The sequence below is a fragment of the Ips typographus genome, linkage group LG5 (assembly GCF_016097725.1).
Source record: "Ips typographus isolate SLU linkage group LG5, UJ_Ityp_2.0, whole genome shotgun sequence".
NCBI classification, from domain to species: Eukaryota; Metazoa; Arthropoda; class Insecta; order Coleoptera; family Curculionidae; genus Ips; species Ips typographus.
Genome location: NC_138426.1, coordinates 3,823,862 through 3,836,426, shown reverse-complemented (window position 1 = coordinate 3,836,426; position 12,565 = coordinate 3,823,862). Strand labels below are relative to the sequence as shown.

Below are 12,565 nucleotides of genomic sequence, written 5' to 3'. Positions count from 1 at the left end.
AGGTAACTGTTTGAATGTTATGTAATTTTTATGAGAATTAATAGAAAAATACGTACAAAATATCTCAAAACTAAATATAAAGGAACACTTACTTCAATAAGAATGATGATCCACATACAGTAAGTGAGGAGGTACGACCAAAACAAGTTCATATGTATTTTGTTGCGTAGACATCTTAGTTCTCTGAAAAATAAAATAATAACAACTTTAATCTACTAGAATAAGTAACAATATGACAAAATAATTAAGTGTTTGTACAGGGTGTTCGTTTAATACTCCGTCGAAGCTCTACGGTAATGTTTAATCCAATCGAAAAGTGGTGTTTTTCAATAAACGACAATTTTTTTACTAATAGTGGACATTTCCAACCAATAAACACTGGACACGTAAAATATAAAAAAATGCCAACCTGTTTTTTAAAAGTTTACTTAAACAAGCTCGTTTAGATTAACTTTTTCTCACTTTGTGTCATTTTCCTTATTAAATAATTATTATTTTGTTATAAAAGAAACCTTTACGTAAGTTCTATGCAAAATTATACGGCAAATTTAATGAGTCCAGAATTAAGGCTGATTGAAAAATTGTTAGAGTTTTCTGAGACACCCTGTATAACATTTGGACAAAATTCAGTGCATTCAGTGAATTTCTAGGAATTTTACTTTTCGTAAATAATAAAAGCAGCCAACCAAACACGTCATTTGGCAGGTTTTTTTCATGTTTATTTTTTTGCTTTTTTCTTCTTTTTGTGCTTAATTTAGTTTTTTATGCTTATTTGCTGCTATTTTTGTATGGTTTTATTTTGTATAGGTTTTTTTTTTAGCTATATTGAGATACTGAAGGCTTCTGAGAGACAAAAACATACCAATTATCTGTTGGGAAATGGGTAAGTATTAATTTACAAATTTAAACTGACCAAATAATTTTCAAATGCTTCAAAGTAGTCTAAAAAAATTTAAATACATTCCAAAACACTATATAAGCTCCAAAAAGTATTGCAAAAGCTTACAAAACAGTCTTGAAGCTTCCAAAAGCTTTCAAATGGTTTTCAACTTATCTATAGAAGCTCTCAAACGATTTGAAGACAGCCTAGAAGCTTCCGTATGCTTCTAGAGCAGTTTAGCAGCTTCCAAAAGTTTCTAGACCCGTCTACAATGTTTCAAATGCCTTAAAAGCAGTCCAGAACCTTCAGTGCTCTTTAAACTGTAAACACTTCTCAAATGCTGAAGAGAACACAAATCTGGTGTCTGTTTTGCTGTAACTGCCGCCATTTTGTAACTGACTTTGAAATTAGGACATTTTTTACAGTTTTCAAGACATGGCGCCGTTAAAAATTATATTTTGACAAATGACACATTACGTCACATTTCTACCATTAACTAAGGCAGTTAAAGACCAAAAAAATGTATAGGGTTACCCCCTTTAAAAATGTCAAAAATCTATTTTTTTTATTTTTCAAGGTCGACCGGTATGTTGTACGGTAAAATGTTATATTTAATGAAAGTTGCGTCTCTCTGACAGGCATACATGAAAAAACACATACTCCAAACCTAAACCGTTTTCGAGATATTTAGAAAAATGTCCGAAATTTTGTCCAAATTAAGGTTTTTCTTGGCCTATCGCCTGAATTAAAGCGTAATATTTCGAAAACTGTTAGATTTACATAAAAAACTACAATAATGCAAAATTGTTCTTAATGGACTATTAAACCAAACTACGTAAAGTTTGAACCTCAGTACAGGGTGTGCACGAAATTGCTAGTGGGTCATTGTTTTTGCTCACCCTGTACACAATTTTTAGATATAATTTTTTGCTCTACACCACTGAAAAGAGAAATTCAAGACGTTTTTTTGAATATTTTGAAAACGATTAGATTTACAAAAAAAAACTGCAGAAACTCCAAAAATTTTCTCAAGCAGTCGAAAGGCTTCCAAAAGCTTTTAGAACACTCTAAAGGCTTCCAAATGATCTTCAACTAGTCTAGAAGCTCTCTTCCATAAGTTTCTAGGACAGTCCATAAGTTTTCCAAAGCTTTAAAAGCAGTACAAAAACTTTCAATGCTTTTTAAAATCTCTAGAAACCTTTCAAATGGTCCTAAAGTAGTCTAAAAAGATTTCAAAATACTACAAAAATAACTCCAAAATGCTACTAAAGCAGTCGAAAGCCTTCCAAAAGCTTTTAGAGCTGTCTAAAAGCTTCTAAATACTCTTCATCTAGTCTAGAAGCTCTCAAATCATTTCAAGACAGTCTAAAAGTTTCCGTATGCTTTTAGAGCAGTTTAAAAGCTTCCAAAAGTTTCTAGAACCTTCTACAAGGTTTCAAATGCCTTAAAAGGAGTCCAGTACCTTCAATGCACCTAAAGTAATCTAAAAAGATTTCAAAACACTACAGAAACTCCAAAATGCTTCTAAAGCCGTTGGAAGCTTTTCAAAACGGCCTAAAAACTTCCAAAAGCTTTTAGAACAGTCTAAAAGATTTCAAATGCTCTTCAGCTATAGTCTAGAGCTTCCAAAAAATTTCAAAATTTTATAAATTTTCCAAAAAATTATAGTACCGTCTAAGAGTTTCCAAATGCCTCTAAATCATTCCAGAACCTTTAATATGCTCTTTAAACTGTCCAAAACCTTCCAAGTGCTCCTCAAGTATAGTTAAAACAAGTTTTGAAAACAGAAATTTCCAAAACGGCAGTTTAATTAAATTCGAAAGCAGTTTAAAGGCTTCAATTCTAGAACTTGAATTTAAAAAAAGTAAAAAAAATTGCATCTCTGGAATAGTGCTTTTTTAAAGCTTTTTTACAGATTTTTATGCTTTTTTGAGAAAAGCCAATTAGCTTTTTAAGCGCTTTTTTTCACTATTTTAGTGCTTTTTATTCCATACTCTAGTCATAACTAATTAGATAACAATATTTTCAAAAAGTTAGTAGAAATAATCTTTGAATTTTTCCAGTTGTTTTTAATCATCAAAAATCAACTGTTTTAACGTAGTATTGTAGTTATTTACCAGAAAATAACTTGGTATTGTTGTGTGTAAGTCTTTTTTTTATTTTAAAAAGCAAAATAAATGGTCAGAGTAAATCCAATGCTAGTTATGATGATATTAAGGAAATTGGCAAAGAAATTGATTTGATTGTATCGTTATCAAATCCACAACAATAATCTTCACACCAGCATCAATTTGTTTCAGTTTTAGTTATAAAAAACTTGCATATAGACTATTTGAACTTGAGTTATTGTTTCTCCTACTTTGCATATAAGGAAAAGGAAAAATTGATCCTTTTTTTTCTGGTTGAAATTTTCATCTCAAATCCGTTAAGCCGGCAAAAGAAGTAAACCAATACAAGTGCTAAACTTTTTCCTTCAAAACTGATTGAATCGAGAAAAAGCCCAAAACGTCTCAAACACTTTCCTTATTCAAACCAACGAGCAAAGAAAGCCCAGCCGGCGCCAAATATCCGGTTTTATCGTAAATTAAGTCTAAACCAGAAAAAGCTTGACAAATATCCGAAGGAAACATGTTTTAAAAATAGACTTGTAAATCTTATTTAGCTTTTTATGGTTTACGACCTTTTTTATATGTTTCCTAAAGCAAAGTCATGTTTGCCTTTTCTACCTGATAAAATATTGGCCTTAAAATTGCTGAAATACTTACTTGAAATATGTAAATATAAAAATTGCTATAGCTAGAGTCACTGAGCTAATTAGGTATCCAATCAAGTAAATACTGGTTTGGGTGTCCACTGTAGGTGGAAACATATCCAGGGCAGTACATGCATCATAAAGTGACTTGTTTCTTGACCAGGTTCCATTCAAGTAGCATCTCCTCGTAACGTTTTCTGAAATCAGAATTTCCATATTAAAAATTTATGGTGATGAGTAAATTGCTAGTAGAGAAAGTATTTTTTACCAGGAAAATTTGACCGGTAAATTACTGGTACATTGCACTACTTCGGTTTTTGGCAGTTCAAACTTTGACACCGCTTTTCTCCCTGACTGTACCAAATTTTGTAGTGTTTTTTCAGGATATTGGGTAGAAAATTTAATGAGGATTCCAAAAATGTGCTTAAAACAGTCATTTTCCAACTCCAAGTAGGTTTTACAATCGATTTTGTCCCTGACTGTCCTTTCAAACTGTGTTTCTGACAGTTCAAACTTTTACACTGCTTTTCTCGCTGACAGTACCAAATTTTTTAATGTTTTTTCAGGTTATTGGAGACGAAATTTAATGACGATTTCAAAAATGTGCTTAAAACAGTAATTTTCTCACTTCAAGTGGTTTTTACATGCGATTTTGTTCCTAACTGTCCTTTCAAACCATCTTTTTAACAGTTTATATTTTGACACCAATTTTCTCGCTGATTTTACCTGATTTTGTAGTGTTTATTTATGTCATTAGATAGGAAAATTAATTAGTATTCCAAAAATGTGTTTAAAACGTGATTCGCTTACTCCAAGTGAGTTTTACAGGCGATTTTGTCCCTGATTGTCCTCTAAACCTTGTTTAAATTGTAGACCACAACTTCAACTGATTTGAAAATTTGTTGCATCAACCCAGTTTTTCCTAAATAACTAGAAAACGGTGAAGGTTACGAAAAATTTGCAAGGGATCAAAAATGTTCTTAATCAACTTATTAACTCAGCACTGTAAGTGTGCAGGACCGCTTTTGCTTTCAGTATACAGGATGTGCATGAAAATTCTGGTGATTGATTGTTTTTGGCAACTCTGTATGCAATTTTTCAGATAGAATTTTTTGTTCAACACCACAAGAAAGAGGAGCTCCCAGCAATTCTTTTAAGTGGTTAAACCATCCTAAACTCCCAAAAATAACCGAGTTACAAGGTGTTTAAATTTCAAACTACAACTTCAACTGATTAGAAAATTTGTTGCATCAACCCAGTTTTTCATAAATCACTAGAAAACGGTGAAGGTTACGAAAAATTTGCAAGGGACCAAAAATGTTCCTAATCAACTTCTTAATTCAGCACCGTTAGTTTGCAGGACCAATTTTGCTTCCAGCATACCGGGTGTGCATGAAAATTATGGTGTTTGACTGTTTTTGTTCACCCTGTATGCAATTTGTCAGATAGAGTTTTTTACTCAACTGAAGTGGCAAGAGGAGCTTAAGGCGGTTAATTTGAGTGGTTTAACCTCTCTGAACTCACAAAAATAACCGAGTTACATGGTGCTTCAATTTCAAACCATAATTTCAACTGAATTGAAAATTTCTTGCATGAACCCAGTTTTTCCTAAATAACTAGAAAACGGTAAACGTTACAAAAAATTTGTAAGGGACCAAAAATGTTCCTAATCAACTTCTTAACTCAGCACCGTATGTTTGCAGGACCGTTTTTGCTTCCAGTATACAGGGTCTGCATGAAAACTATGGTGATTGACTGTTTTTGGCTACCCTGTACGCAATTTGTCAGATAGAGTTTTTTACTCAACTGAACTGGCAAGAGGTGGTCAAGACTGTTAATTTGAGTGGTTCAAACTCACATAAATAACCGAGTTACATGGTGCTTCAATTTCACACAACAACTTGCATCAACCCAGTTTTTCCTAAATAACTAGAAAACAGTGAAAGTTACAAAAAATTTGCAAGGAATCCAAAATGTTCCTAATCAACTTTTTAACTCAGCACCGTAAGTTTGCAGGACCGATTTTGCTTCCAGTCTACAGGGTGTGCATGAGAAGTATGGTGATTGAATATTTTTGGTCACCCTGTACACAATTTTTCAGATAGAATTTTTTGCTCAACACCACTGGAAAGAGGAGCTCAAAACGATTCTTTTAAGTGGTTAAACCATCCAAAAATCCCAAAAATAACCGAGTTACAAGGTGATCAAATTTCAAACCACAACTTCAACTGATTTGAAAACTTGTTGCATCAACAGAGTTTTTCCTAAATAACTGCAAAACGGTGAAAGATACGAAAAAATTGCAGGGGACCAAAAATGTTCCCAATCAACTTATTAACACAGCACCGTAAGTTTGCAGGACCGTTTTTGCTTCCAGTCTACAGGGTGTGCATGAAAATTATGGTGATTGAATATTTTTGGTCACCCTGTACACAATTTTTCAGATAGAATTTTTTGCTCAACACCACTGGAAAGAGGAACTCAAAACGATACTTTTAAGTGGTTGAACCATCCGGAGCTCGCAAAAATAACCGAGTTACAAGATGTTAAAATTTCAAACTAAAAACGGTAAAGGTTTCGAAAATTTTGCAAGGGACCAAAAATGTTCCTAATCAACTTATTAACTCAGCACCGTAAGTTTGCAGGACCGTTTTTGCTTCCAGTATACAAAGTGTGCATGAAAATTATTGTGATTGACTATTTTTGGTCACCCTGTACGCAATTTTTCAGATCGAATTTTTTGCTCAACACCACTGGAAAAAGGAGCTCAAGACGGTTAATTTGAGTGGTTCAACTTCCTTGAACTCACAAAAATAACCGAGTTATAGGGTGCTTCAATTTCAAACCACAATTTCAACTGATTTGAAAATTTGTTGCATTAATCCAGTTTTCCTAAATAACTAGAAAACGGCGAAAGTTACAAAAAAATTGCAAGAGAGCAAAAATATCCGTAAAGAACTGCTAAACTGATCTCTGGAAGTTTCAAGCAAATTTCAATTATACCCATAAATTTACTGGTCACACTGTCACACTTAATTTTACTTTTCCAATTTTACTTTACCTTACCGGTATATAACCGGTCAGGGCAAATTTACGCTCATCGCTAAAAAATTCCCAAGCCAATCTGGACTACAATTATATTAGATCAAAGCTTTTTGGAAAGAATGCACGTCGTTCTCACCGAACTTAATTGAAATTCCCTTAAACCAATAAAGTATTATTGAATCGCAGACATACTAGGACTGTGCAATGTTCAGTTCTGATTGCTTGCACACACGTACAGTGTATTCTGCAATTCTTAAAATGTCGATTTAGGAGCAATCTGTGTTTGACAGAAACCAAGTATTTTCCATCTGCTGCTAGTACGTATTGAATAAAAAATTTGAGTAATAAGATTTTCCCATTTCTTGTGTATATTTACTTATAGATTCATTTATTTGGAGAGTGTTGCCTAAATTTCCAGAAGTGACAATTTTGGATGTGTATTCATGAATATATGATTACATAAAATTAATTTTATTTTTATTGTATCATTTGACTAAAATTAGTTTTTAAGTCAAATTTAAAGTAGAAAACTGTTTAGAATATTCTCAGGAAAATTATTCTAGTAAATTTAAGCAAACAAATTGATATTGCTCATATCTAAAGATTACTGAATTAGACTTTTAAAGAAAACTTTATTAAATTAAATTTATTAGAACAAAAGTAATCCGAATTTTTGCAAAGTGTGACAACGTTGCACCGTTTTACAATAATTACAAACTTTGGGCTCTACTCGGTGTAAAGCCTTATTGCAGTTTTTTTAAATCTGCATTTTTGTTTGCCTGAAAAAAAAAACAAAATAATCACTAAATAAGGAATTTCATATTTTTTTCCCTGTTTTCTGGAAAAAAAACGTACAACGTCGCACTATTTTTATTAATTTGCTTCGACGTTTTTGAGGTCACGTGAGCTTTTTTCGAATCAAAATTTAACCTGTGCCAGAAGATACAAAGTGGTTGTTATGTGGAATATTTTTTTTTGAGCCACCGTGTATCAAGTTGTGGGCCTTTTGCCGTTCAAATCAGGAAATAACCTTCTTTAGTGAGGGATTTCTAGTCCAGTTTTGCCCTTTAAACTTATTCCATATTTTTACTAGTTTAGAAGATATTCCACAAAATCTGTGTATAGCTCGGCTATTTTTCAAGGTACAGCAACGGTAAACCAATAAAATAATGACGTTTTTCCTCTTCTTTCAAATGGTGTGCTCCAAAATTACTTTGGTAGTCTTTGGTGTACAGAAGTCAAAAAAAAAGGTTGTCAAAGTTTGGTCACCCTACATCCAGTTATAGAGTGTCGTTTTAATAAAGACCAGATTCGGTTGGTTTTCCTACTAGTTTAGGAGATATTCCACAAAATCCATTTTGGAGACCAAAAACTCCATTTCGCTGAAAAAGTGCCTAAAAAATTTCAAATTCAAAAAATGCTGTATTTTCCCCTTTTTCAAATGGTGTGGTCCAAAATCACCTTAGTGGCCTTTGGTGTACAGGTTGAGTAAAAAAAGTGAAAGTTGTTGTTAAAGTGTGGTTACTCTGTATCAATTTTCGGTGGGAATTTGTCGGTTTAAAGTAAAGAAACGGGCTTTCCATCGACGTATAAAAGGTGGTTGATTGCTTTCAAAGTTTGGCCGCTAGAACGCGTCAAAATAAAGCAAGTTATCCAGCTCAACCATTTTGACACTTTTTTCTTTAACTTATTCCCTACATTTGACTAGAACTTTTATACGTCAATAGATAGCCAATAAAACAAGATTTCCATAGACCTATAAAAGCTGGTTGGTTGTTTCTAGAGTTTGGCCGCTAGAAGGCGTCAAAGTGAAGCGAGTTATCCAGCTCAACCGTTGTGACATTCTTTACTTTAACTTTGAACAACTTGCTTATTTTCTACACTTGTCTAGAACTTTTATACGTCAATAGATAGCCAATGAAACAGGCTCTATTAATGTATAAAAGGTATTTGGTTGGTTTTATTGTTTGGTCGCTTGAAGGCGTCAAATTAAGGCAAGTTGTCCAGCGCAACTATTTTGACACTCTTTGCTTTAACTATGAACATCTTGCTTATTTCCTACACTTGTCTAGAACTTTTATACGTCAATAGATAGCTAATAAAATACACTTTCATAGAGTTATTAAGTTAGCTATAGAGCTCATAGAGCTATTAAGAGTCGTTAGTTTAAATATTTTGCTACCAGCTAAACTTGATTCAACCTTTACTTTATACGTCTATAATTGCAATTTTGACAGTTTTTGATACTTGACAGTGTGACTTAACTGTGACATTAATTTGTCAAACAATGTCATATTCATAAAAAACATTGATCTGTCATTAAATGTCACTATGACACTTGACCAAAACGAAAGGGCACAAATAAGATACTTCTGTAAATAGGTCTGTCAAACTATCGGTTTGAACCTCTCAAACTTCAATTACACCTGTCAAACATTAGGTTAGGTATTGACTCTAAAAAACTAATAATTTTTGTTATTATTGTAATTTTCGAATGTGTTTTGACAGATGTTACATAAAGCTCTGTCGAAACCTGGGCAATTCTAGAATCCCTAGACAATGCAAGGATCGAGTCTAGATACTCAAACCTCATCAAACAAGTCTATAATAACGCTTCCATTCATGTAAAAATAGACGATGAGTGGAAAACCGACTGTATTCCAGGCAAAAGAGGAGTAATGCAAGGAGACACCATCTCACCAAAACTTTTCAGCCTTGCCCTTGAGGATGTCTTCAAAAAGCTTGACTGGCAAGAGAACGGGATTAATATCGATGGAGTGCGTCTAAACCTTTTACGATTTGCCGACGATATTGTGGTCGTTGCCAGCACAGGTGAAGAGCTGAAAAACATGCTTTCGGGAGCTTCATCGAGCATCGCTGCAAATTGGACTTGAAATGAACTTGAACAAAACAAAGATCATGAGTACAGAAGACATCCAGATGACCGTTAACGACCAACCTCTGAAGGTTGTCTCGGAATATGTTTACTTAGGCCACAAAATTCATTTTGGCAAAGAAAATCAATCTTCTGAAATCACAAGAAGAATAGGCCTCTCCTGGGCAGCCTTTGGCAGACTAGGATGTATCCTTAAATCTAGTGAATTTCCTATAAATTTGAAAAGCAGAGTGTTTGATGCCTGCGTGATGCCGGTTCTCACATATGGACTAGAGACAATGGAAATTTGCCAATAAACTGCAAACCACCCAACGAGCAATGGAGAGGGTTAGGATAGGAATCACTCTAAGGGATAGAATCCGCAATGATGAAATTCGTAGAAGAACTAAAGTGACAGATGTTCTAAGGCTTGTGGCAACTGAAATGGAGATGGGGTGGTCATGTGGCAAGGCAGGACGACCACAGGTGGGCACATAGGATACTAGTTTGGCGCCCAAGAGAAACCATACGGAACATTGGTAGGCCCCAGAGACGATGGCGAGACGATATCCAGAATGTTGCAGGAAGGAATTGGACCGGGACTGATAGAAATAGAAAGGCGTGGACGGATTTGGAAGAGACCTACATCCATAAAAATGGATGAATATAAAGAAGAAGAAGAGAAAACATAAAGCGCATCTGTCAAACTGGAAAACACCGAAACAAGCACCGTACCTATAAGGTGTGGAGTCAGACAAGGGTGTGTACTTACTTAGTCCCATGCTCTTTAATATGTATTCTGAAGCTATTTTCCAAAGGGCCTTGGACGAGGCAGAAGACGGTCTGAAAGTCAATGGGAAGCTCATAAGCAACTTAAGATATGCTGACGACACAGTGCTAATCGAAGACAGTCCTGAAGGGCTGCAACGCCTAATCGACAGCATATCGACCTCATGTGACGAAATAGGACTAAGTATTAATATCTCAAAAACAAATACCATGCAAATAAGTCGCAATCCGAACAACTACTTCAACATGAATATATGCGGTTCACCAATAGAGCAAGTCACAAAGTTTTAATACCTAGGAAGTTGGATCAGCGAGGATCTGAACCATGAGATAGAAACTGGATCCCGTATTGAGCAAATTTTATTAAAATGCGGAGCCTGTTAACCGACAGAACATTTAATTTAAACATAAGATTCAACTTCGTTAGATGTTATGTGTATCTCTGTATCTGTAGAGTGGGGAGGGTGAGTGTAGACCCACAGCACTTAGGCCACACACATCCTCCCGAGTTGTCCTCCTAGGTCACCGTCCATCCTGCCTTTCCCAGGAAGGTGGACTGGTCACTAGGGGACATCTCTTTTATGTCAGCAGGTGTAGGTCAAGACTCACCAAACATACACTCTCTGATTGACGATAACTCCGGACCCTCCCATAAGACATGCCCGACAGTTTCATCTTCCTGTTTACACATCCTGCATAGAGTCCACTAGCCCCATAGTATGGAGGTGTTAGTTGACAGTGGCCAGTCAGAAATCCTACTGTTAAACGAAGGTTTTTCCTGGTTATCGCCAAATATTTCTTCGGCGCTAGCTTCCCAGGGTCACCCACGGTGATCCTGGCAAGACTGCATCCTTTGATTCCATCCCATCTCTTAAGGGATTGAGCATGAGTGTAGCGATTGGCTAGTTCCGCAATTGTCGAAGTCATCAGGCCGTAGGTGTTACTGGGTCCTAAAATTTTTAGCCGCTTCCCTGGCTAAAGAGTCGGGAATGCCATTACCTTTGCTCCTATCGTGCCCTTTAACCCATCTCAGGATAATATTGTTATCTATTGATGCGTTAGCTAAATCTTGGTGGCACTCTAGTACTAGCCCTGAGGTAACACGTTGTCTGTTCAGGACTAATAGGGCTTGTCTACTGTCCTTATTATGTTTATGCCAGAAATAGCTTTTCTGGTTAGTTCTTTCGTGGCGATTGAGTTACCAGCCAGTTCCGTTTGAACCACGCTGGTTTTTTTTCCCATTCCCCACTTAATCCTTAGGCTTAGTGACCTAGAGTAAACTCCACATCCTGAGCCTTCTTTGGTTGGTAAATCGTCTGTATAAATACGTATTGCATTTGCAGCATCTGACTCTGTGTTCTGTTTTATTTGTATTTTGTAGGGTTTGTTAATCACAAATCTGGGTTCAATTGCATCTTTAACTGCCTGCAGCAGAGGCAGCGCAGTGAGTGCTTTTCGCCATAGGCTTAGCCACAATTGACCTGCTCCTACTGCGGGGTTTACACCAGCCGTGCGCATTTCGCGCACCAGCGTTCCGCGGTTGATGTTGTTCTCATGGCTCCTGTGATGTTTAAACAAGCCATTCGCTGTATTTGATATAATTTTCCGATAGCCGTTGCTTGTAGAACCTTCCGTCCCCATGCAATGGCTCCGTATGTTAACATAGGTCTTATTATTGCAGTGTAGATCCAGGTGACCACGCGGGGTGAAAGACCCCATGTACGTCCCACTGTCCTCCGACACTGCTCATAAGCCACATATGCTCTTTTTGCTCTGCTTTGTAGGTGAGAGTTCCAGGTTAACTTCCTGTCGAGGGTAATACCAATGTATTCACCACTTCAGAGAAGTTTAGTTTGCCTTTGATTGATGTTATGTGTATTCCACGTTACTGTATGGAGTCGAGGCCTGGACGCTGAAAGTAGCAGTATTAACAAGCTGGAAGCATTTGAGATGTGGGTATACCGCAGAATGTTGCGTATTCCATGGACCGATCATACCACCAATCAAGAGGTCTTATATAGACCATAAAAAAGCGAAAGACTGCTTACCTTGACCATGTCATGAAACAGGACAAGTGCAGATTCCTACAACTGATTATGGAGGAAAAGATTGAGGAAAAACGTGGTCTCGAACGTAGACAGTGCTCTTGGCTGAAAAAGATAAGGGATTGGACAGGCAAAACTCCCTAATTAGAAGAGTCCAAGGCAGAGACGAATTTGCCAGA

At 35.9% G+C, this 12,565-nt stretch overlaps 1 protein-coding gene across 5 annotated transcripts in view; it reads right to left on the bottom strand.

Annotated features, from left to right (window-relative positions):
- Window positions 1–12,565, bottom strand: part of LOC145729587 (diuretic hormone receptor-like) — a 236,468-nt gene that overhangs the window by 47,708 nt on the left and 176,195 nt on the right. For all 5 annotated transcript variants that reach the window (XM_081980409.1, XM_081980408.1, XM_081980407.1 and 2 more), the window contains exons 5-6: window positions 3,646–3,829; window positions 93–183 (exon numbers count right to left, since the gene is read on the bottom strand). In XM_081980409.1, the coding sequence (XP_081836535.1) occupies window positions 93–183; window positions 3,646–3,829 (275 nt within the window). The remainder of the gene's footprint in view (window positions 1–92; window positions 184–3,645; window positions 3,830–12,565) is intronic.